General features: G+C 48.3%; 1 protein-coding gene across 8 annotated transcripts in view; it reads left to right on the plus strand.

Moving 5' to 3' along the window:
• The window catches only part of TBC1D14 (TBC1 domain family member 14), a 104,977-nt gene that overhangs the window by 78,262 nt on the left and 2,968 nt on the right, over positions 1 to 23,747 (plus strand). For 4 of the 8 annotated variants that reach the window (XM_038533087.1, XM_038533086.1, XM_038533092.1 and 1 more), the window contains 7 exons: positions 1,753 to 1,859; positions 6,158 to 6,238; positions 7,171 to 7,265; positions 10,095 to 10,166; positions 10,856 to 10,984; positions 13,999 to 14,108; positions 22,419 to 22,677. In XM_038533087.1, coding sequence (XP_038389015.1) covers positions 1,753 to 1,859; positions 6,158 to 6,238; positions 7,171 to 7,265; positions 10,095 to 10,166; positions 10,856 to 10,984; positions 13,999 to 14,108; positions 22,419 to 22,677 — 853 coding nt within the window. Of the gene's footprint in view, positions 1 to 1,752; positions 1,860 to 6,157; positions 6,239 to 7,170; positions 7,266 to 10,094; positions 10,167 to 10,855; positions 10,985 to 13,998; positions 14,109 to 15,904; positions 15,996 to 18,144; positions 18,237 to 22,418; positions 22,678 to 23,747 lie in introns of those variants that run through there. The other 4 variants (XM_038533090.1, XM_038533089.1, XM_038533088.1 and 1 more) reach the window with 4 other exon arrangements.

A 23,747-nucleotide genomic window follows, 5' to 3' on the forward strand; every position in this document is an offset into this window, starting at 1 on the left:
TGACTTCCTACTACTCTGTATGCAGTGTGAATTCCTTTGCTTAGCTGATGGGATCTTTTGTGAGATAACCTGCCCATTCCTCTCTCAGCTCACCTTCCAGCTCTCCTTCCTTGATGAGCCCTCTTCTTAGGGAGTCACAGGACCTTTGCATGTTCCATCCCCTCTCCTTAGAGTGCTCTTGTCCTGTAATGCCTCATCTAGCTAACTTTTCATTCTTTAAAGCTCAGACTTCCTTGGGGAAGACTTTCCTGTCCAGGTGACTGTAGAAGACCCCTGAGTACACTGCATCCATCTGCTCAAGCATCTGTTGTCCTCTGAGGATGAGGACCAGGTCTTTGATGACAGCCCCCAGTGGCCAGTATCCAGCATAGTCTGGCAGCTGCTGTCATCTTAACACCCAAGGGATAGCTATAGATCTTTTCTTCCTGCACATTCAGAATGGGCTTGTGGATGGGAGTCCCAGGGCCATGTGTAGAAGCCAGTGGCTCCTTTTGGGCCTCAGCCTGTTAGCAGGCACTGCTGGGGAACTTGGATGCGAGTTTCCCTTCAGCTTTTGTCCCTTCCACTTGAACCGTATGTCAGGATATTGGGGACTTGCTTCTGGCACTTGCCTGGGTGTTACTCTCATTATGGGGGTCAGACAGCTCTCTTGAGGATCTCTACCAGGAAAACAAGCTATTCCCAAAACCTGCTTTTCTAGGCAGTGTCTTTAGTAGGCTGGACACAGTCAGGAAATACTTTTTCTCAAATGAGACTCAGTAACAAAGTTGAGGTGCTCAGAACCTGTGGGCCATCTCCCTATGTGGCTGCAGAACTACCCCCCCCCCCCCCCCCCCCCCCAGTCCATCCTATCCTGACCGACGGTCGAAGTGATGTAGATATATGCACTTACACAGCAGCTGTTGTTTAGTGCACCTGCTGGGTGCCAGGCGCTGTGCTTGGTGTCTTTGTGCTCTGTTTCACTTGATCTTCAAAACAGCCCTTCAGGGGGGGCTTTTGGCATCTTGAGGTCAGAGAGGATGTTAATGGGTCAGAGGAGAAGTAATTTGCTCTGGTAAGGGTGGACTCAGGATGCAGACCTGGTTTCTGTAGCACTAGCCTGTGCTCTTTCTCTTGTGCTGTGTTGAGAAGCACCAGGGGGAGCCATGGCACCTTTACCTCTGTCTGTGTGTTGGCTGTGTATGTCCATGGTAGCAGCAGACCTCAACAACTTTGTGCAGTTCAGAATGTTTTAAGTTAGCAGAGTCTCCTCTGCCATCGGAGTTTGGCAGCTCACTACCTGCATGACTGGCCTGTGTGCACGGTGATGCAGCCGCTACTGGGCTCTGCGGGCTCACCTCCACCGTGGCTCTGCAACAGTGCCCCCCTGGCACTCCCACACCATGCCCAGCTGTTTGCCGTTCCTGTAGCAGGCCAGGCTGTTTCTTCTGCTCAGAAAGCCCTTCCCATCCTTTACCTGCTTAAACTGCTGATGGTCATTCAGAACTCAGCTCCAGAACAGTGTCCCGGCCTGTTTGGGCTGTGGCACCCTCCCTGCTCATGCAGGGTCCTTGGCATACCTGTCACAGCCATTGCCCCATGGAAGCTAGTCGTTAATCTCTCAGCCTCCGAAACACTGAACTGCAGTTCGCTGAGGGTGGGGGCTATACATGTGACTGTATGTCTCTTACTCTTTTGGTCTGGGTTAGGCATACAGGCGATGTATCTTGATTGAGAACAAACTCATAAATTCCTGTTGGCGTTTTTGTCCAGGTGGTGCTCTAGAAAAGTTCGAGATTTATGGTGGCAGGGAATCCCTCCCAGTGTGAGAGGCAAAGTCTGGAGCTTAGCCATTGGCAACGAATTAAACATCACCCATGGTGAGTAACTTGCATGACCCTAGGCTTGGAAAATCATACCCTCTCCCCCTGCTACCTTCCACCCCTATCCCTGTGGCTTCTCCTGCCCCCTTTGCCCCGTTAGGAAGAAGGGCAGCCATTGCCATGAAGCCATGTCTCTTAAGAGGCCTAGCAACTGTGTCCTCCAGGAAGGAGAGACAGTGGGGAGGCTGGGGTCGCTCATAGATGCTTCAGTTACATCGTGGTTCAGAAGAAACACCTGCCTTCTTCCTGCTACCTGTCCTCTTCCCTGAATAGGCAGGGTGGCACATATAGATTCCAAAGCATCAGTGGGCTGGGTCATGTCAGGATCTCTTCTCTGAGTACTGTGGAAAGCAAGCCTTGACGGGGACATGACAGTGGAAGGGAGGTGGGTGTTTCTTTCTCTGGAAGTGTCCTATTTGGGGTACTGTTGGCTTTTTTTGCAGCATTTAACTCCAGGTGGCTTATATATAAGCACCTTAGAGGGATGGCTGCATGTCAGGCCTGAGGTCCCTGAGTTCCGGTAGCTTATGTCCAGAGGGGAGGATGAGATGTGCACTCAGCTTTCCTTGGGCCATTTGTCCTGCTGGATGCCCCATGCAGTGTTTATGCTCCAGCAGCTGCACACATGGGCTCGCTTCCCACTCCGTGCCTGGCTTCCTGCAAGGCTGCGCCCCCGGAGATGGGTGCCAGGAGCTCAGACATGTACCGTCAGGTGCTTCATAAATGGTGGCTGCTGCTTCTCCCTTTGCTCCCTGGCGGCAGGCTCAACTGCCAAGATACAAGCCTCTTCCTCGTTTTTGTTAGTGCTCAGCAAGTGCTTGTCACCCCATGGAAGGCACTCGAGTGGAAAACAGGTGGATTTATATCTTCTCTGTGTAGCTAAGGTCGTATCATTTATTACTGTGATTTTTTTCTATTTTACAAGACTTTGATCGTACCCCATGATGGTGGCTTGTCCAGGCAGCGTTCTCAGTCTTGAGTAATGTCGGCCACTTGTGTGGATGGTTACTGGTTGCTGCTTCTCATGACCTCCTCCAAGCTCCATTTCCAGCTAATTTTGACTTCTTTGTGTGAGAAGATGATATGTAATGTTTAACTTGTAGGAATCATCTGTAGATTTTGGGAGTCATCTGTAGATTGCTGAGTACTTATTTCAGTCCTTGTTCTTGAAAATTCTCTAAACTCTGTCAGCAGCTGAACATAGTGCAGAATGCTGTGTATTTCTCATGATTTTATGTCAATTAGAATCTTCTGTGAACCATATCAGAGTAGATTGGGCTAAACAGCTAATCAATCAATTATAGATCTGGAAAGTTTGTCTAAATGCCGTTACTAGTTCATTTTATTTAAGTTGCATCTTTCTTGTATGATTAGCTGTCCGGTGTCTATTGTCCCTCCCCAGAGCTGGTGCTTAGGAAGCTGAGGTCCCACCTATCCTGCTCTGTCATTTGTGCCTGGCACAGCTCTCTGCACGTGGCAGGCTCTCAGGAAATATTTGTGGAATGAACACATGCTACCTTCTTGGGTTCTCTTTAATCTCAGTTTTACTGAGTATTTAAGGCAGTCTAAGAATACAGATAATCGTGAATTCCATTTGTTGAGGCAGGGTGTCACATTTGTGTTTTTAACACATCTTCTCTAACATTGACAGCCATCTTGAAAAGCTTAGGGACTGTGCCCCACACTGTAGTGTGTGGAATCAGGATTTTTTTCTACCCCTGGCTAAGTCAGAAGCTAGTGTTCCAATTTGGGAAGCCCTGGAGATTTGCTCTTAAAGCTGTGGCTGTGTGGGGCACCTGCATGCCTCAGTTGGTAAAGTGTCTGCGTTTGGCTCAGGTCGTGATCTCGGGGTCCTGGGATGGAGCCCCACATGGCTGAGTGGGGAGTCTGCTCCTCCCTCTGCCGCTCCCCTTGCTTATGCTCTCTCATGTATTCTCTCTCTCTCTTTCTCTGAAATAAATAAATAAATAAAATCTTTAAAAAAAAAGGTTGTGAAATGGAAACTTCTAGGAAGTCAGTATACTACTACTACTACTAAACCTTCACTCTTCGGCAAGTCCTTGTGCGTTAAAGTCAGGTCTGGGCGGAAGGTATGTTTGCTCTCCCCCTCATCCCTGTAAACACAGCAATAAAGCCACAGAAATACTTTTAAAATGCTGACGCTTTGACCCATTCTGCCCTGCGGCAGCCAACATCTGTGCTTGAACTGTGACATACCTCTTTGGGAAGTGGTTCTTGGCCACTGCAGTTACTTCCTTCCATCTTCTGTTAACGTGATGAAAGCCAAGCCAACCTCCAGGAGTGTGAGAGCAGGTGAAGGTTCCCCAGACCCTCTCGTTTAGTGATGATAATATGAGTTCTATTTCTTTTTTTTCGTTTTTCTTTTTTTTTTTAAATAATAAATTTTTTTTTTATTGGTGTTCAATTTGCCAACATACAGAATAACACCCAGTGCTCATCCTGTCAAGTGCCCACCTCAGTGCCCGTCACCCAGTCACCCCCACCCCCTGCCCTCCTCCCCTTCCACCACCCCTAGTTCGTTTCCCAGAGTTAGAAGTCTTCCATGTTTTGTCTCCCTTTCTGATATTTCCCACTTATTTTTTCTCCTTTCCCCTTTATTCCCTTTCACTATTATTTATATTCCCCAAATGAATGAGACCATATAATGTTTGTCCTTCTCCGATTGACTTATTTCACTCAGCATAATACCCTCCAGTTCCATCCACGTTGAAGCAAATGGTGGGTATTTGCCGTTTCTAATGGCTGAGTAATATTCCATTGTATACATAAACCGCATCTTCTTTATCCATTCATCTTTCGATGGACCCTGAGGCTCCTTCCACAGTTTGGCTATTGTGGACATTGCTGCTAGAAACATCGGGGTGCAGGTGTCCCGGCGTTTCACTGCATCTGTATCTTTGGGGTAAATCCCCAGCAGTGCAATTGCTGGGTCGTAGGGCAGGTCTATTTTTAACTCTTTGAGGAACCTCCACACAGTTTTCCAGAGTGGCTGCACCAGTTCCCATTCCCACCAACAGTGCAAGAGGGTTCCCTTTTCTCCGCATCCTCTCCAACATGTGTGGTTTCCTGCCTTGTTAATTTTCCCCATTCTCACTGGTGTGAGATGGTATCATTGTGGTTTTGATTTGTATTTCCCTGATGGCAAGTGATGCAGAGCATTTTCTCATGTGCTTGTTGGCCATGTCTGTGTCTTCCTATGAGTTATATTTCATAGTCGTACCCTCTTTTGCCCTGGCGACTAGCGTGTTGTGAGTCAGATCTTTAACAAGGCCGGAAAAAGGTCATCAATCAAGATTTTACTTGTTGGATCACAATACTGTTACTACAACTGGGCTTTTATTTTAATAAGACAGGATGCGTGGTCAGGAAGGCAGAGGTGCTCTGCTTTTTTTTCCAAAAGTAATGACAGAAATTCTCTGGGTGGCTATAATTAAACTCTCGGCAATCCATTGGTGTTCGTTAGCAATATGGACATGGACGAGGGGCCCGGGACTGAGAGGTCTCTGAGAGTACAGTCCTCTCTGCTTCCTTCGAGAATGGGGTGTGGATATACCTACGGAGGGCTGTCTGTAAGAGCAAGATCTGTGAGCTGGAGACACCATTTCACTGGTCCTAAGCTGCTCAAGGAGAAGACTTACTGAAGGAGGAGGTTGTAAGTTTGGAGGAGATCTGGAGCCTTATGGGGACTCATCCTGGTGATTTGCTGCCAGCAAGACCCTAATGTTTTGAAGCCTCTGCCCATTGTGCTTGACCCCTACCCACTTCAGGTAGCAAGATTAGGAAGGCTGGGCCACGGGGTAGCAGTTTCATCTTGTCTTTATCTGAAACAAGATGAGTTCCTGCTGGTCTCAGCTTTCCTCCATCAGTCAGATATTCATTCATTATATGATCTGTATAAGTCCCAGCACCATCTTCTCTGGACACAGATGTGAGTCCTTTTATGGTCTCACCCCTGAGGAGCTCACAGTCTAGTAGAGGCGATAAACTCCAAAACAAGTCAGAACAGAAGCGTTGTATGGACAGGTTGTGAAATTTAAGTAAAAATACAGCATTGGGATAATATCTTGTGAATTATTTCTTAGTCTGTGGTGATGTCTTTAGGCAGCAGTTATACCTTTAGGCCGCGTTGGGGGGAATTGTTTATGTGGCCTAATAAGTGTTCAGCTAAGGTTGAACTCTAAGTATTTGAATGAGGTGGTAGTGTGCTCTCTGGTTCTTTTGAGGAAACATACTCCCATGTGCACATGATACTTACCCTGAAGCTTTTCTTCCAGAACTCTTTGACATCTGTCTTGCCCGAGCCAAGGAGAGGTGGCGGTCCTTTAGCGCTGGAGGCTCTGAAGCAGAGAATGAAGGTATACATGATACTAACCCCATCTACTAAACCCCATCAGCTACTGTGGTCAGTCATGTGTGTTGTTATTTATTACATAACAAAGTTTCCTTAGCTGAAATAGTGGTTGGTGGAATTTTATTAAAAAGTTCCATGGGAAAAGGGATTTTTTAGAGTGAACAAGTTGAAGAAAAAGCTTACGAGAAAGATCAGTTTGTTTTTTTTGTTTTTGTTTTTGAGAAAGATCAGTTTGAGACGTGTTTGTGTGCAGCCATCTAGGAGAGCCAGTGGTAACCAGTGTGGTTTTACTATTCACACGATTTTAGCAGCCTGGCCCCTAGGACTGGTCAAGTGTTGGCTCACACAGGAGCATGTGAACGACTCCAGAGAGACAGGAACACTGCACAGTTGCTAGATGCTGCTTTTAGAACTCCCCGTGATGCTCAGGAGTGATCACTTCTGGTTAAGTAGCATCTTTTTTACTGATCTTTTTTTTAATACTGCCTATGTAATACTGGAATTCAAAAAATACAGCACCAGTTATTTGTAAATATTTATCAGAAATAGCATGCAGGAGTGTTCCCCTGCAGTACCTGCCATACCTCTCAGTCCACACGGGTGATGCTTTAGAGCAGATGGAGACGTGTTTTGTGTATATTTCCCTATTTGTCCTTAACTTCCGCTGACTGTTGTTGGTACCAGGTTTGATTTCAGACTCTGGGAAATCCCTAATGATGATCTAGCATCCGCTGGTGCTCTGAGATTTTGCTCTTCAGTAAGGAACCCCACAAACTGCTGGAAGCCCATGGTGGACCATGTTGACTCCTGCTATGGGCAGGCCTCTGTCCTTGTGCCGAACCATTTCCTGTGTTCGTTCCTGTAACACTTCTGAGCCTTGTAATCATTGCATGTGCTTGCCCCTGAGAGGTGTCAATGTTCTTCATGTTTTGATAGATGCTGGGTTTTCAGCAGCAGACAGAGAAGCCAGCTTGGAGCTTATTAAACTGGACATTTCTAGAACGTTTCCTAATCTCTGCATTTTCCAGCAAGTAGGTGGTGCTGATTTGTTGCTTTAAGTATGTTTTGTCTAAACATCATAGATGCCGAACCGCACTTACTTGTAATCAAGTTTGAAAAGTACTAGGGGTTTGGGGGATGGGGGTGGAGTTGGGGGAGAGCAGTCTCATGTCATCATATTTAGACTTTTACAGAGGAGGGTAACTAGTCCTTCCCAACAAACGTTTAGTATGGCCATGATTCTGCTTTTTAAAGGCAGTCTGGGCTCCTTGTACAGTGTACATACCTGAGCTGGGGTAGGTCTGGTCCAAGAAGGGCCCTGTGTGCTACTCCATCTGACAGAGCTTCCCTGGACACTACTTCGTTTTCAGGGCTGCCCACAGTAGCACTCCCTCAGAAGATGATCCCATGCCCTGGGGCCTGGGGTGCGGGCAGGAGTGCGAGGCAGTCCTTGGAAGTTATGGTTGTAGTAAGGGTGGGCTTTTGAGCAGATGACCCCAGGAAGTGGCACCTCTGGGTGCAGAAACCAGCCGTGGGAGACAAGATAGAGAACTCTCTTTTGGAGGGCAGTAAAGAGAAACGTGAGCTCTCTCATGGACCTCTGAGTCAGCACAGGTAGGGCTCAGGGCTGCCGGCAGTGGATTCTGGAGTCATTGGAACAGAGGCATTGTGAAGACCTCTTCTGACAGCAGACATTTCCCTGGGGGTCTCATTTGACCCCTCCTGTGTTCATTCATTCGGGTTTTTTTTGCCAGTTCTGCTTCTGAAATATCCTTGACTCTGTCCTTGCTCCGTTCCTACTGCCCTTACTTGGCTCCTATTGCTGTCTTTTGTGGATAGCTGTGCCAGCCTCCGCACCCAGCCCCAGCCACCTGCATGTGCTCGCCTCAGCACCTGCTGAGCAACCTTGGAATCCCCGAACTGACTGTCAGGCCCATGTTTCTGATATCACGCCACACACACCCTGCATACCCAGTGAAGGATAGTGAATGAACCAGAACACAGTTCACTACCCACCTGGACTGAGCTAGGCATGCAGATGTAGATGTTAGACACACGTGGGCTCTACAGAAACATGGGTGTGCCTCAGCACAGAAGACCTAAGGTCGCTCTGCTGGGAGTCTGGCATGAGGATGGGGGGTGTTGGGAATGGGGTTGCTGAGGAAGGGGCCCTCGGGCTGTGCTTGGACTAGGTTTGAATGACAGTCTGGCCAGATGATGGGAAAGACATCCCAGGCAGAAGGTGGATTAGAACCAAAGCATCAAATAGTGGCTGCTGCAGGGGATCCCCGCTTCCCTCTGAAGGAATGAGCAGAGAGCATGCAGTTCAGTGCTGTGGCCCCCACTTACTGACTCCTGGCCATTGTAGCTGCACCAGGAGCTCACTGTGGGACAGCCATGCTCTGGAGGAAGGGGGCTGCCAGGGCAGTGCTTCCAGACACACGTGCAGTGTAGCCAAGAAGGGCAGTCGGGGAACTGGGGTGGGGCCCAAGAGGTTGAGTGTCTTTCCAACGTTGAGGACCAGTCCCCAGACCGGGGACCCAGAGTAATCTGTGCAGTATCTCTTGGGGACTCAGCCTCATTGACTTTGAGATTCACTGGGCAATTATCTTGGTGCAGGGAGGTATGTTCAGAAGATGAGGAGGAACTTTAGGGGTGTCTTTGACGTGAGGTTGGGGTCAGATGGCAGAGAAGTTAGCTTTTCTCTTTCCTTCTGGGTTCCTTTGGGTGTGTCCCTCAGCCTGCTGTCCTCTTGGCTCTGGGTGGTCCTAAAACCAAAGGACAGTGGAGGGAAGAGTGTGGGAGGGATGTCCAAAGCAAGGACATCTGAAATAAGGGGCTGCCATCTGCTGGCACCATCTTTTCTTTGGAGAGAGAACATAGAAGGGTGGAGAATCTTAAGTTAAAAGCTTATACCTTTAAGTAAAGTTCAGTGTAGCGCTCTTGTTTTTCTCACTTAATGATGGTCAGCAGTAGTGTTCAGGCGGGCATTTGGCGCTGCCAGAGAGCTCCCTCCCCGCCCCCCCTTCTCCTACCTTCTTGGCACTGGATGCCATCTTTTTTACCTTACTATTGGGGGTCTCCTCCTTCTGTCCTTCTGATTGAGAATTGTCATTTCTTCTACTTGACTTCTTGTATATACCAGAACGTGATGGCAGGGGCCATGGCGTTCTTGGTTAAGCCACATGCGGTCACCTGCAGAGTGACTCCTCACACATTTTATTCCTAAAGTTGACTGTAGCCTCGGGGTAGGTAGGGCAGGGAGTGGGGGATTCAGACCCAGTGGTCCCTTCATAGTGTCTTCAGACACTGACTTGGGCAGGGAGCACCATGTGCTTTCTCCTGTGTGCACTTAGGAAACCCAAAATCCTAGCAAAGCCTCAGGGATGAGAGAACCGGGAGAGTGTTTAGACTAAAAGGGTCACCAGCAGGACTTAATACTTCGAGGGTATTTCTCAAACCTGCCAGGCAGAAAAATATAGAAGAAACAAAGATGATAATGGGGGGTTGGGGGGAGACCAGCGGGTCCCCTGCTCCGAAGAACCCTGAGGGAGCTGGCTTGCCTGTTGAACTTCGAAGGGGAAGCACGGTTACGCAACAGGAGCCAGGCTAAGTCTGTTTTCCTAGCGAGGTGTTCAGGCCTGACCCAGCAGCTTTTCTCCAAGCAGCCTTGTAGGTTGAGCTGTAGCCTCTCTCGCTCGTTAACTTGTTGAACTCTGCAGCACGCGCAGAGCTGTGAGCATAACGCTTGGCACCCAGCTCGTCCTCTGTGAGCAGCTGGTGTGACCAGCAGCACAGTGTCAAATGTTCTGAGTACTAACCAGACTTACGCACGTGTTTTGGTGTGTTGATCCTTTTAGGGTGGTCCATATCATGACATGTTGCACAGTATTTTGGGCGCTTATACTTGTTACCGACCGGATGTGGGTTATGTAAGTGAACCTTTTCAATATTTTATAATGTTACCATTTAAAAAGAGTCAGAATATGGCCCAGCACAACTTAGCTGCCAATGTCAGGCTGAGTGCCTTCATTTTTTTGTTGTTGTTGAGAGGGATGGAGAGTTTAGTGGTAAAGGAGTTGCCTCCATTTTCTTGTAAAGGATTGAGCCAATTCGGCCGCTCTGTGACATTAATCACATTGTAATTGGCTTTATAATTTCTTGCATGTGATTTTTTTTTATAATTTAATCAGAAAAGCCTTTAAGCAGTAACCATTGACTGTGCTGCTGCTGTTTCTTTGGCTTAGCAGATGTGTGTGTGCATGATTTTAGATTTAATGCATCAGGTAAGAGTCGCATTTCCATGGCAGCGGGGCACTGTCTGTGCTGGAGGGCAGGCTCTCAAATGCCAAATGCGTTTATGGGTTTCCATGTGGATGGCGGCAGGGCAGAGGGAGTGCAGGCACTGTGGCCCATGTGGCAGAGCAGTCTGAGGGAGGATAGGCCAGAGCTGCTGAGGTCTCAGGTCAGTGATGGGCAGGTGGCGGTGGGGGTGGGGGTTGGCTACATGGGCCCTCCTAGCATGAGGGTGTTCTGGTTCCACTTTTATTAGTCACGTAAAAGAGCTGTTTTGGCAGCAGTGGCTACTGTGAGTTTAATACCCTCTTCTCTCCTTCTTTAGGTCCAGGGCATGTCCTTTATAGCGGCAGTGTTGATCTTGAACCTAGATACTGCAGATGCCTTCATTGCTTTTTCTAATCTTTTGAATAAACCCTGTCAAATGGCATTTTTCCGAGTGGACCATGGCCTTGTGAGTATCCCTGATATATTTGTCTCCAAACAGCCTGAGTGGCTAATTATTCTGTCTTTTCAGAGGGAGAAGGAATATGTTTTCCAAACACACAGTTAATAGCCATTTCTTAATACCTTCTTCCTTCAGAAGTATTTCTGAAAACACGTCCTTTAAATGAGGGAGGAGGGGCATCTCCTGCCCGAATATGCACACGTTGTGTCAAGGCAGAGGCTCAGGAGTGCTTTGCACAGAACAGTGTGTAATACACCTCTGTTGCCACTCACTGTCACATGGGGGCTCTGCTTCACGTAGTACGCTCCTACGGGGAAAGAGATGTGGTTAGGACCAGCTCCTTTTTCTGACAAAGATAGTGTGTTCAGTTTAGTGCTGTAGACACAGAACAGGAAGGAGCTGACAGGAGTTGCCCTGGGAGGCCCCTGACTTGTTCTTGGAGGTGGGTCTTCTTTGTGGCACAGATGAAGAACCAAGGCTCAGAAATGACATGACCCATAAGGTACATCACTGGTGAGTAGAAGAGCTGGGAGCCCAACCCATTCTGCTTCCTAAGCCTGTCAGCTTTCTCCAGCCCAGGAGGGTCGCCCATTCTACAGGCTCATTGGCTGGATTTGCTGATGATTTGCTGATAATTGTCACCAGTATTTCAAGACAATCTCAGGAGTATTTCTTCCTTAATATTCTAAGGACTCTTGAGTATTTCTTGGTCAGGCAGTACATACATTTTTTAAAAAGTAGCATTTCAACAGTGCTGTGAAAATGGTGGCTGTTAGGGAAATATAAATTAGCAGAGGCCTTTTGGAAGACAGTTTGGTTTTAAGTATCAGTGGTAAATGGCACGGGTATTCAATTCTGCTTGTGCGAATCAGTTCTAAGAAAGTCACAAGTATGGACAAAGCATAATGCACAAAGATGGTTGTTACATAATTATAACTGTTATAATTTAAAATTATCTTTCATGGTGAAAATGAAAACATTTTAAAATGGGGGTTTAGAGGGAGGCAGATGGTTCTTTAAAATCTGGCAGTAGAAACAACAGGTGTTGGTGAGGATGTAGGAAGAAAGGGAACCCTTTTACACTACTGGTGGGAATGCAAGCTGGTGCAGCCACTCTGGAAAACAGTATGGAGTTTCCTCAAGGTACTAAAAGTAGAACTACCATATGATCCAGTAATCACACCACTGGATATTTACCCAAAGAATGGGAAAGTACTAATTCAAAAGGCATATGCGCCTGATATTTATAGCATTATTATCAATAATTGCTAAAAGATGGAAGCAGCCCAAGGGTCCATCAGCTGATGAATGGATGAAGAAAATGTGTGTATATCCAACGGAATATTACTCAGCCATAAAAAAGAATGAAATATTGCCATTTGCCACGACATGGATGGAGTTAGAGGGTATTAGGCTAAGTGAAATAAGTCAGTCAGAGAAAGACAAATATCATATGATTTCTCTCATGTGGAATTTAAGAAACAAATGAAGGGAGGAGACAAAATACAGACTCTTAACTGGAGAACAAGCTGGTGGTTACTCTGGGGAGATGGGTGGGGGAATAGGGAAATTGGTGATGGGGGTTAAGGAGAGCACTTAGTACCGAGCAATGTATGGAACTGTTGGATCATTCACTGTATTGTACTTTTGAAAATAAGATATTGCTGTATGTTAAGGTACTAGAATTAAAAAATAATGAAATCTGGTGCCACATCCAGTGAGGTACTGATATTTGTAAAGCATTATATTGTGGGAAAATATGTACAATGAAAAAGCTAATTTTTTTCCAAAAGTATCTGAACTAGAACAGGTGCTACCATTTTTAACAATAAAAGGATACGAACAATGTTAATAGTATTTGTGGATGGTTGTCTTTGCTTCTGTAATTCTGAAGTTTTTTTTTCACAGGGAATATTTACAGATTTTCAGTCAAGAAAATGCTTATTTTATATAATAAAATGATTTTTATGTTAACATCTCCTAATTGTAAAGATAAGACCCCACCTTTCTCTTTCAAAACATATGATAAAAACCATGCTTATGAATTTTCACATGTATTTTTAAGGAAAGATCAGAGTCATAGTAGCATTGAGTGGGACCTTCTTTACAGCAAGGTCTCCCGACAGTAGCACTATGGAGGGCTGTCCTAGACCCCGGAGGAGGCTCGCAGCATCCTTGGCCTCTATCCACTGGCTGCCGAGTGGAGCCTTGCATATCCATCAAAAATGTCCTCATTGTCAGATGTCCCCCTGGGAGGCAAAGTCCTCCCGCACCCCTGCTGGGACCCACTGGTTTATAGTCCATCCCTTCACTGAGTCCAAGAGTCGCCATTTGCCCACATGCATCCAGGTGGTAAATGGGCTGGCGCTCCAGTGTGTGTCATTCCTAATCCCATTGTAGCTGTTCTTTCTCTTTCAGCAGCACTCCCCTGCTCAGTGTGTTTTATTTTCCTACAAACCCTCTAGGAGTTGAAAAGCTTGTGGCGGTAAAATACAGGCTCTGAATGCTTTTCCTTAATGCTTTCTCCCTTACCTGAATTAAAAGAGCTGCGTTTTGAGGCCAGAGTAGCTTAGCCTATGCCATACGTGCCAGTATGATACTCCCTCTGGATATGCCATGGTTGTGTGCCAGGGATGCCTGCTTTCTCGGGTTATGTAGGCAGTTGGTCATTCTTAGAGAAGAGCAGGCCCACCAAGACCCAGCCTTTGCTGTGGGACAGGCATTGTTCAAATCCCAGCCTTGCTGCACACCAGTGGCAAGTTACTAACTGCTCTGGACCTCTCTTGTCTTATGTGTAAGTTGAGGAAACACTGCGATGTAGCTAGTGACATTGTTGTGAAGAGTAGGGAAGGGGCTTAGGTAGAAACTGCCTGAGCCCAGTGAGGAGTTCTAATCAAGACATGTTAGCAGCTGCAGGAGACAATTGTTCTGTTCCAAAAGTGTCTATATGTGGCCTTTATTCTGTAAAATGGAAACCTGTGATCATTGGTTTATTGGTATGTCTCACATTATCTCCCCAGATGTTGACATATTTTGCTGCATTTGAGGTATTCTTTGAAGAAAATTTGCCGAAATTATTTGCTCATTTCAAGAAAAACAACCTAACTCCAGACATCTACCTAATTGATTGGTAAGATCGAATTTTCTATGTGTTTTCTCATCTCCCTGTTTTTCATGTCCTCACTGCCAGCTTTCTGGGCTCAGCTTAACTCCCTCCCACATCCTGTTTTAGAGTCTTCCCCACTGCCCTGCATTTGCAGTGCCCTCAGCTCTTCAAGCTCCTGCACAGTTAGTCATCTGGGCCCTATTAGGCCTGTTTTATTATCATCTGTGACTGTCACTAGCCTTCTTACTCCCTCAAGGAGAGAAACAGTGTCCTGGACCTATTTGTTTTCTGAGTGCCATTAATCCCTTAATTGAGATGCCACTACATACCGGGTCTGTGCTGGGCCCTCTGCTAGGATCTAGTGATGAGTAGGAAGCAGGACATGGTGCTTGCCTGTCAGGAGCTCTGTCTGCAGGGAAGACGGACAGAGCCCTGGACCCCAGCTAAGGGGTTAGAGTACACAGAGGTGACCCAGGAATTTGAGCCGAGGCATGATGTGAACATATGGTGGTCCAGAGTTAGCATGGCTGTAGCAGTCAGTTTGGTGATGCTGGAGCCTAATGTAAAGGGTGAGAAAGGCGGGTGGGAGGCCAGGGGGCCAAATCGTATGTGACTTAGGTCCCATGCCAGGAAGCTTGGGCAAGATTGCAGGGGCCGAAGGAATGGTTGCAGGCTTTTGCTCAGGGTGAGGATGGAGGCAGGTTGTATCTAGAAGTGAGCTTTAGGTTACTTGGGAGCCAGGGGAGCCTAGAGACCGGGACAAGTGAAGGCCAGAAGAGCAGGGCTTGAACTGAGGCTTAGGAGCAGGTGGATGGTGGGGAGCAGAGAGGGGAGCTGTGGGACCTGGAGAGACTTTGCAGTCGTGTGAGGGAAGGCCGAGAATCATCTGCGCTCGAGTGTCTGGCTGGTAAGGGGCTTGCAGGTTTGGCAGCATTGTTCATGGATCTGATTTGGGACACAGTGATTTTGAGGTACCTGCTGGACATCTAAGTAGACTAACAGGTAGGAGGCTTTAGAGAGTTCTGGGCAGAACAGTAGGCCAGGCACATCTTCATGCTGAGGAAGGGGTGGGCTGTCACTGCAGAGAATACTGGTGTTTAGGGGCAGACTTGTGGAGGGATAGTGGGAGGAGATGGTTCTGGAACCCTTAGGCCTGGTCTAGCCTCTCCTCCTACTTGCCTCGTGGCCTTAGTGGTGGGCTTTAACCCTTTCTGAGCACGTTTGCTCCCCTGTCCCCTGCAGTGATTATGATTAACCTTGTAGGGCTTTATAAGGTGACACCCCCAGTCCTTGTCGCCTGGCTTATGGAGGGGCTCTGCAGGAAAAAAGATGCCACTTGGCCAAAAGGCCCATTTGGGCTTCAACACTTCTGTGTACAGTGAATCTAAAACTGCTAGGAACACATTTGGAGGCTCTTTGATCTTTGATCATCTGAAACGAGGCCCAGTCCCTAAATAAAGCAGACTTGACTGCAACCTTAGGAATGAACCTTCAGGATTCTTGTCATTTGTTGCTTTTCTCCTAAACCTTGAGACTGTTATAGGTCTACTGAAGACCTCCCGGGAGTGAGGGTTTGGAGCTTGGAGCTGCAGCCACAGGAATTGATGCCACTCAGGAGTAGTGAACGGCAGGCCGTGAGGTGGCCACTGCCAAAGATGCTGGGCTGAGCTGTCTTCAGTGCCCCGTGGAGGTGTTTGGGGCCTGTCCCAGAGGGCACTCCAGGCAGTGGCGAGGAAGCCAGGGACAGAACAGGGCGTGCTCAGGACCTGCCCTGGAAGCTGACGTTGCAGAGACACTCGTTGCTGGTTTTGTCTTCACAGTGTCTGCAGCAGGTGTAAATACCTCTTAGCACAGAGGAGGCTGCTGATTCAGTGGGACCCTGCCCAGTCACACCCGGAGTGAGCAGGCCAGGTTGGTCAGATGCCAGAGCCTTTGCTTTTTCACTCTGTTCCACCACCTTCCCCAGAGCCTCATCCTCACCTTTAGCAGGGATCTGCCTTGGAATTGCTTGCGCCAGGTAGACCTGCACAGTGCATGGGTTCCTTAAGACAAGGTAGGGCTTAGGCTTCCATTTACCAACTGCCTGAGGACGAAGCCTCTCGTTCCTACCCAGTGTCAGAGGGTTGAGCCTCTTGCACCCACCCTGTGTGCCTTGGCTGGCTGAGTGTCCTGAGTGAGCTGTGAGGGCACGAAGATGACAAAATCTCCTTTCCTGCCTCCTTTCCACCCACCAGAGGCCAGCTGGGAATCACTCCAGCTTCATTCGCAGGACAGTTTCTCTGCCCCATGGATTATTGCTTTATAGCTTTATTGGCCATTACCCAGCACAGCTGGAGAGTTACTCCTCCAGAATGCTCTGGTCTCTCCCCACCACTGCTGTGCCTTCTGCTTACCTCTATCACAACACTGACCTCTGAGGGCAGCTTCTGTTTCTTGCCCTTCTGGTCATGGGCTGAACTTTGTCAGTGTCCTCTGGGTCACCTGTCTCTGGCCCCGTGTCAGCTCCAAGTCCTAGATCTGGGAATGCATCTGTTCCCAAGGGGCCCCTTCCTGGGTTTAAATTACACAGAATCCAGCCAAAGGTGTGCTCAGGTGCTGGGGAACATTGGCGCAGAGATCTCCCGGCTGAGAATGAGTTTTCCTGCCAGTGCTGCCTTTCTGGAAAAAGGGGTCTTCCCCTTGCTGTAGAAGGGCAGAATTATCTGGTGGTGCAAACGGGTTTTGGAGTAAATGATCTTGTATTAGTAAAAGAATCCAGCAGTACCTTCCATGTCATTATTAGTGTCGGGGGAGGGGGGGTCATAGGAGATCCCAGCATTAACACTGAATCTCTGCATTGAAGGAAGGGTTCAGGGTGAGGTATGGTTAGCAGATTGCAGTTTCTGTGGCATCTTGCACTCATTTCATTTGTAGGTTTTGAGTTTGAGGTGACAGGTCCACCCATGAGCTCCTCAAGAGCAGGGGCCTGAGTCTGGTGCACACCAGGGCCTTGGTGTATGTGTGCGTGGAAGGACGAGGAGGACTGTGAGCCCGTGGTGGAAAGCCTCTTGCAAGAAGGGCCTGCGTTGTGGTGCGGGAGCTCCTGTGCTGGGCCTGCTGGGGGTGGGGTGGGGGTGCCCACCAGAGGGTGCTCTGGGGGCACAGAGGTGGATCTCACTGCTTCTAGGGTGGGGATGGGGGCTGGACTTAATAACTGAGTTGAGACTGAGTCTTTAATGAATGTAGTTCCTATTTGGAATTTAAAGGTCTTCATCCTCAGAAACTCTAATCATCTTACTTGGCGGTGTCTAGTGTAACTGCTTGTCTCTGTTAGGAACACAGGAGCACACAGGCAGGGAAGGCGCTCAGGAGCACTTCCTAGACCAACTCTGGGGGCAGAGGCTTATAACCTGGGAAACGGTGGGCACGGCTGGGAATCTGCGTCAATCTGTGGCTTCTCCACAGGGAAGGCTGCTGGATGGTGCCTCCATCTCAGGCTCAAATCCACTTCCCACAGCCTCCCTTTATTTGCAGTTTCCTCGTCTGTAAAGTGGAGATGATTAGATGCCCTCGTGGAGATGCTGTGAGGAGAAATTGGATAAGCCTAGTAGATTGTATAAAAATAGCGCTCAGCATGGATGCCGGTGCCCCCATCAGCTGTTACCTGCTCAGGGAGTAGATCAGGGGAGGGCTGGTTTCTGAGAATGAGCCTTGGCCTCCGTGAAGGCTTTGGGAGTAGTGGAGCCCCCTGCTCCCCCTCCTGAACCCCCTCACACTTTCGTGCAGGCTCAAACAAGCAGTTAGAACAGACATCCAGATAAAGATGTTTTCTGGAAGTTGGGAGGGCTTGGCAGGAAGAATCCAACCTGTGCTCCCACACACGTCATGGGGGAAACAGATGCACGCAAGCCATGTTTGGTATCTTTTGTAAGCCCGTAGCCACTTCTTTCATTCCTCAACGTAGAAATACATTATTTTGCATTAGTTGAATTTGTACCTGAAGTTACCATTTTTGTTGTAAAGTGCAAAAACGCACAGTGGTCCAGGGAAGAAGCAGCCTTGAATTCTCTCTTGCTTCCAGGAGGAGAACCCGCAGACTCCTGGGCAGGCCCCTGGGCCCTGCTCTCCCGCACTCATGAGTCTGACAGGAGGAAGCCAAGTGCACCGGCTGCGGTGAGGGCACTCGAAGGGCTGGAAATGGGAAGGGCTAGGGGCCCCTGTGCAGAGGGCAGCCCTCTTGTTCCTGCTGCCCTGGTGGGAGCCATCCCCATCCCGGTCCCAGGGCTGCTTCGGGACCAGGGCAGAGCCTGGTGGCAGGGTTGCTGAGGGCCCTCTTCAGCTGTGTGCGTGGTGCCTGCATAAACAACTGGAGGAGAGCAGAGGATGAGCGGTCCAGTGTCCTCTTCACAGTGGAGGTTAATCTAAGGGGGTTTAAAATGCAGGCAAGTATCTGAAAGTGTGGGCTCAGAAGTGGTCTCCAGTGAAGGGGGAGGTGAGGAGCGGCAGGAGGCCCTTCTCTGTGTGAGCAGTGCTGCTGGGAGGAGGGTTGGAGGAGGGGGAGGTGCCAGAGATGTCTGTCTCAGAGCAGGAGGGGACAGAGCGGTGTGACCCTTGGCTCCCGAGGGGGCAAGGGGTGAGCCCTGGTTGCTGAAAGCCTGCAGAATCTACGGGCTCAGAGGGAGCAGTGAGGAGGCAGATGGCAGGGTCCGGGTGGCAATCACAGGGCTAGGTGTGGAGGAGCTGCCTGGTGCCAGGACTGTGCTATCTTAGGGACACTGTGGGCCCGCCAGTGACTGCTGGGAAAGATGAAGGCACAGTGCCAGCACCGAGTGGGAAGCCCACTGAGCCCAAGGTCCAGGAAATGGCCTTCCAGGAGTGGGAGGGCCTTTAAAAAAATGTTCTATTTTCTTTACTTACTTGTTTTTTAATTTATTTATTTGACAGAGAGCACATGCACATGTGAGCTGGGGGAGGGGCAGAGGGACAAGCAGGCTCCTCGCTGAGTAGGGAACCCTGTGTAGGGCTGGTTCCCAGGACCCTGAGATCATGCCCTGAGCTGAGGTCAAACGCTTAACCTATGGAGCCACCCAGGTGCCCCCCAAAATGTTTTCTTTAAAAGGCATATTTTAGGGGTGGCTGGGTGGCTCCATAGGTTAAACATCTGCCTTCTGCTCAGGCCAGGATCCCGGGGTCCTGGGATCTAGCCTTATATCTGGCTCCCCGCTCAGAGGGGTGCCTGCTTCTCCCTCTCCCTTTGCCCCCCACCCCACTATGTGAATATACTCTCTTTCTCTCTCTCTTTCTCTCTCAGATAGGTAAATAAAATCTTAAAAAGTAAATAAATAAAAGGCACATTTTATTTAAGAGGTAACATTCGAGGCCTTACAATTCCACGTTGGTCCATGAAACGGTAGATAATAGAAGTGTGGTCAAGCTCACTTTGTAATGAAGTACATACCGGTGATCCGTTCAGCGATTGCCATTCTTCCCTCTCTGATCTTGGGGTACTGCCTCTGGTACCATCGACACAGACTGTTACCAGCCCAGAGCCCTCCCCGATCTCCAGGTCATAAACAGATGATGAGTTCATGTAGCCACTTGGATGTCTGACTTTTAGACACCATGATGACTCTGTTGCATTTCCCCTGAGATTAGTCCACCTTGGAGTCCAGCGTCCCTCTGCTCTGGCCACGTCTGGGGTGGCTGTCCTATGAAGTGGATGGGACCTTACAGCAGTCTATGAGGCCCATGCGTGCTGGGCCTGGTCTCCACAGGCATCCTCGTGTATTCTGTCCTCCGCTCTTTTTGCCTTTAGCCCAGTGGGTTCATGTTCTTTCTTGGCTGTGCCAGGTTTACTGCTGCCTCGGGGTTTGGGAGCTCCCTGCTTCCTGTGGCTGGACGCTGTCTCGACCTCTGCCCTTGGCTTGCAGCCTCTTTTTCAGGGCCTTATGGAAATGTCACTTCACAGTGACACAGTCTTCCTAGACCATCCTCTTTCGAAGAGTGTGTGTGTGTGCGTGTGTGCACACTTGCATGCACATCCAGGCTGGCAGCCCTGCCTCTCCCTGCTTGTGCCTGTCACCATCTGACCTATCGTGCACTTTATCCCCTCTGCTCTGGAGGGCAGGAGCTTGGTCCATTTCGTTGGATGCCACGTACGCTTGTCCCCTCAGAACAGTGATGAGCATGTGGCAGTAGGCTTCAGAAGGTATTTTGATGGGTGCATTGGCTGCTTGGCATCAGAAGGGCTCAGGTCTGGGCACTTGCCTCATGGAGAAACAGTAGGTGCCTCGGATGGATGTGAGGATGGAGCAGGGGTGCGTGGTAGGCATTGACTGGCGTTTTTAACTTTACAGAGTTCAGGACGTCTGAAGTAATTTGTGGAGATGCATACGTGAAACTGAACCCGAGAGTTTCACATCACCGCCATTTCTCTTGTTGTTTCTCTCTTCTTTGCTCTATAGCTTTGTCTGTTTTCTGATTGTTTTTTACGTGAGACTCTGCTTTTAAGAGGTTAAGGGTTTGCTTTCCATGGATGAGCTGGCAGGTGGGAGACAGCATCATGGGCTGGTTAGTTCTTTTTCATGTTTTATATATTGTCAGTAATGTATGGGTGGCAGCACCGGGGACTCCGTTCCCTCAGGTAAGGTGAGCGAAGAGAACTCGCCTCCCAAAGTGGTCCTAGCTATTGAATTAGGTGTGCTCCTGGTGTGCCCCATGTGGTACGCAGCACATAGTGGGGCCTCAGTTTAAGGTCAGCTGTTGTTTTTATGACGTAGGGGTTTTGGCATTTGTCTCGCTACTTCATCACCTGAGTTGAATGAAATCTAAACTGGTTTGCCTTCCTTAAGTGTCTTACTGGAGTTTGATAGCCTTGCATGTCTTGGGGTCTTAACTAGCATGCTGTGTTGAACATGTGCTTTTGACCGTGTTAAATGTCCCTCTGGGTCCTGGCGGAAAGGCCGCAATGGAGAATCCCCACTTCTAGTGAGCACTGCCGCTAGTGAGGACATGGTGAGATCCACTAACATCTAGGACACCTAGAGCCAAGTGGCAGCGTGTCCACCCATCTACTTCCTCGGCAGAGATACCAGGTATTGTGCTGGATGCTGTGGTGGAGGGATTTGGCCAGGGTCCCTGCTCTGGAGCATCTCCATGGGGAGGACCAGAGCAAACACACGTTATGATCAGCACCAGGGGCAGAGGGAGCATCTGGCGGGTCCGGGGGTCAGCAGACACCCTGAGGACGGCACCCAGGCTGTGCTTCACAGTCGAGGAAGGAGCATGGGTTCACAGAGAATTAGTTTGGCCTTTGTCCCAGCCTGGCTTTGCCTCACTTTGTGACACAGGCACATTCCAGATTAGAAATGCTTAAACCTGGAGATGCCTGGGTGGCTCAGCAGTTAGGCATCTGCCTTTGGCTCAGAATGTGATCCTGGAGTCCCTGGATCAAGTCCCACATCGGGCTCCCTGCATGGAGCCTGCTTCTCCCTCTCCCTGTGTCTCTGCCTCTTTTTCTCTGTCTCTCTCATGAATAAATAAATAAAATCTTAAAAAAAATGCTTAAACCTGCTGATACACTCGATCACCCAGGATTGTGTTTGTTTGGTAGTTTGGATGCTGATTATCACATTTTAAGATAGTGCATATCCGCATTTCATTTTTTCATCTGATTGTTTGCATTGTTAAATAGAAGATCAGTTTCTTGTAATCTACATTCACATTTATTTGGACAGTTTTGCTTTGTTCCTTTGCAGACCCGTTGTGGGAGAAAAGTATGCTGTACTCTTTAGAAGTGAGGTGTACCTACGTACACTGAGTACATTCCGTTGACTGTTTTTATTCCTCTCAGACTCTAAGGTCTGTCCGCCTTATTTTAATTTAATTTAATTTAATTTAATTTAATTTAATTTAATTTTTATTTATTTATTTATTTATTTATTTATTTATTTATTTATTGTTTTCTTTTATTTTTTATTATTTTATTTATTTATTTATTTATTTATTTATTTAATTAATTTTTTTTTTTGTCCGCCTTATTAACCTTGTGTCCCACACCTACTACAGCGTAAGCACATGGTAGAGTCTCGGTAAATATTTGTTGCATATGGATGTAAACAGAATCAGCAATTCAGAAATTGCACAGTGTTTGGGATTCTGCGTGAAAGCTGAGAATGTCTTTTTATAAAATTGGCCTTCAGAACGAATGCAGGCCTCCTGCCTGCCCACCTCACCCCACCCCCCAACCTGTGTGTCTTAAGTATGAAAGTAACTAAGAGCATTTTTCTGGATTACACCTGAATTCAGAGCTCTTTGTGCCATCCCAGACCTGAAAAACTCAAACTTTTTTTCCAGGATTTTTACCTTGTATAGTAAGTCTTTGCCCCTTGATCTGGCCTGTCGCATATGGGATGTGTTCTGTCGTGATGGGGAAGGGTTTCTGTTCCGGACGGCCCTGGGCATCCTGAAGCTGTTTGAGGACATCCTGACCAAGATGGACTTCATTCACATAGCCCAGTTCCTGACAAGGCTCCCAGAGGACCTGCCTGCAGAGGAGGTGTTTGCTTCCATAGCAACCATTCAGATGCAGAGTCGAAACCGGAAGTGGGCTCAGGTAAATGGATCTTTTGTTCCCTCTTTCCCTGTAGAGTGGCCTGGCTCTGTAGCATGACTGAGAATTAGTTCTCCAAGTGCCTTTTGAGAAAAGAGCCCTCTCTAAATAAAATCCTTCTTGGACTGGGAGCCAGGAGCCTGGGTTTGAGGCTTGGCTGCGGCACGCAGTCTTGGGCAGTCCTTCCTTCTCTGAGTGTCCCTTAGATGGAGGGAGGGTAACAGAAGCCTCCCCACCCATCCTGCAGTGGCATTGGGAGGTCAGGGTTTCTCACTTGCCATCCCTGTGCTATCCACAGGTCAGAAGGCGTTTTGTAGACCAAGCACCCCTCCCTGCCCCCTGCTTGCCCTGGGGCAGGGTGGCGAGATTGTCCCCCATCACTGATAAAGAAGACCCACGGAGGGAGGTCGCTGGAGGGCTGGAGGAAGGCTTCCCTGGGGGGAAATGTTGGGCCGGCCCTCTGCTGGCTAAGTCAGGGGAGCTGCAGCCCAGCTGATGGTGTGGGAGCAAGTCTAGCCTGGGCCTGCTTCTTCTAGATTCTTTTCATCTCCTCTGGATGTCCTGCCTAGGGTTTGTCTCCTGTGGGATTGGCCAGTGTTTCTGGTTCCAAGTCTTTGTGGTACAAAACAAAACAAAACAAAACAAAAATCAAGGCTTGCTTTGTGACCCCGTTTAGGCTCAGAGCTTGTCTGGCATCAGGTCGTGATTGGAGACCATGGAGGCTTGTACTCTCCTGTGTATGCTAAACAGCTTATCCCTTGCTGACCTTTTTTTATTAGTGGGAGAGTTTAAATCATACTAATATAGAGTAAAACAGATAACAGACCCCATGCCCTTGTCAAATATGCAGGTGGTTTCAAACTTCTGTCTCAAGTGTCAGTGGCTTTATAGTTTGTTTGAATCAAGATCCAAATAAGGTTCACACTGTCGTTAATGGAAAGATCCTTTTAGTCTCTTTTAAATATATAGATCACTTGATCTCTCCTTGTATCGCTTGTTCTCTATTTATTGAAGACCCAGTTCTTTGTCCTACAGCGTCTCCTGAGTCTGGATCTTGTGGTTGTATCCTGGTG

The sequence above is a fragment of the Canis lupus genome, chromosome 3, assembly GCF_011100685.1.
Source record: "Canis lupus familiaris isolate Mischka breed German Shepherd chromosome 3, alternate assembly UU_Cfam_GSD_1.0, whole genome shotgun sequence".
Taxonomy (NCBI): Eukaryota; Metazoa; Chordata; class Mammalia; order Carnivora; family Canidae; genus Canis; species Canis lupus.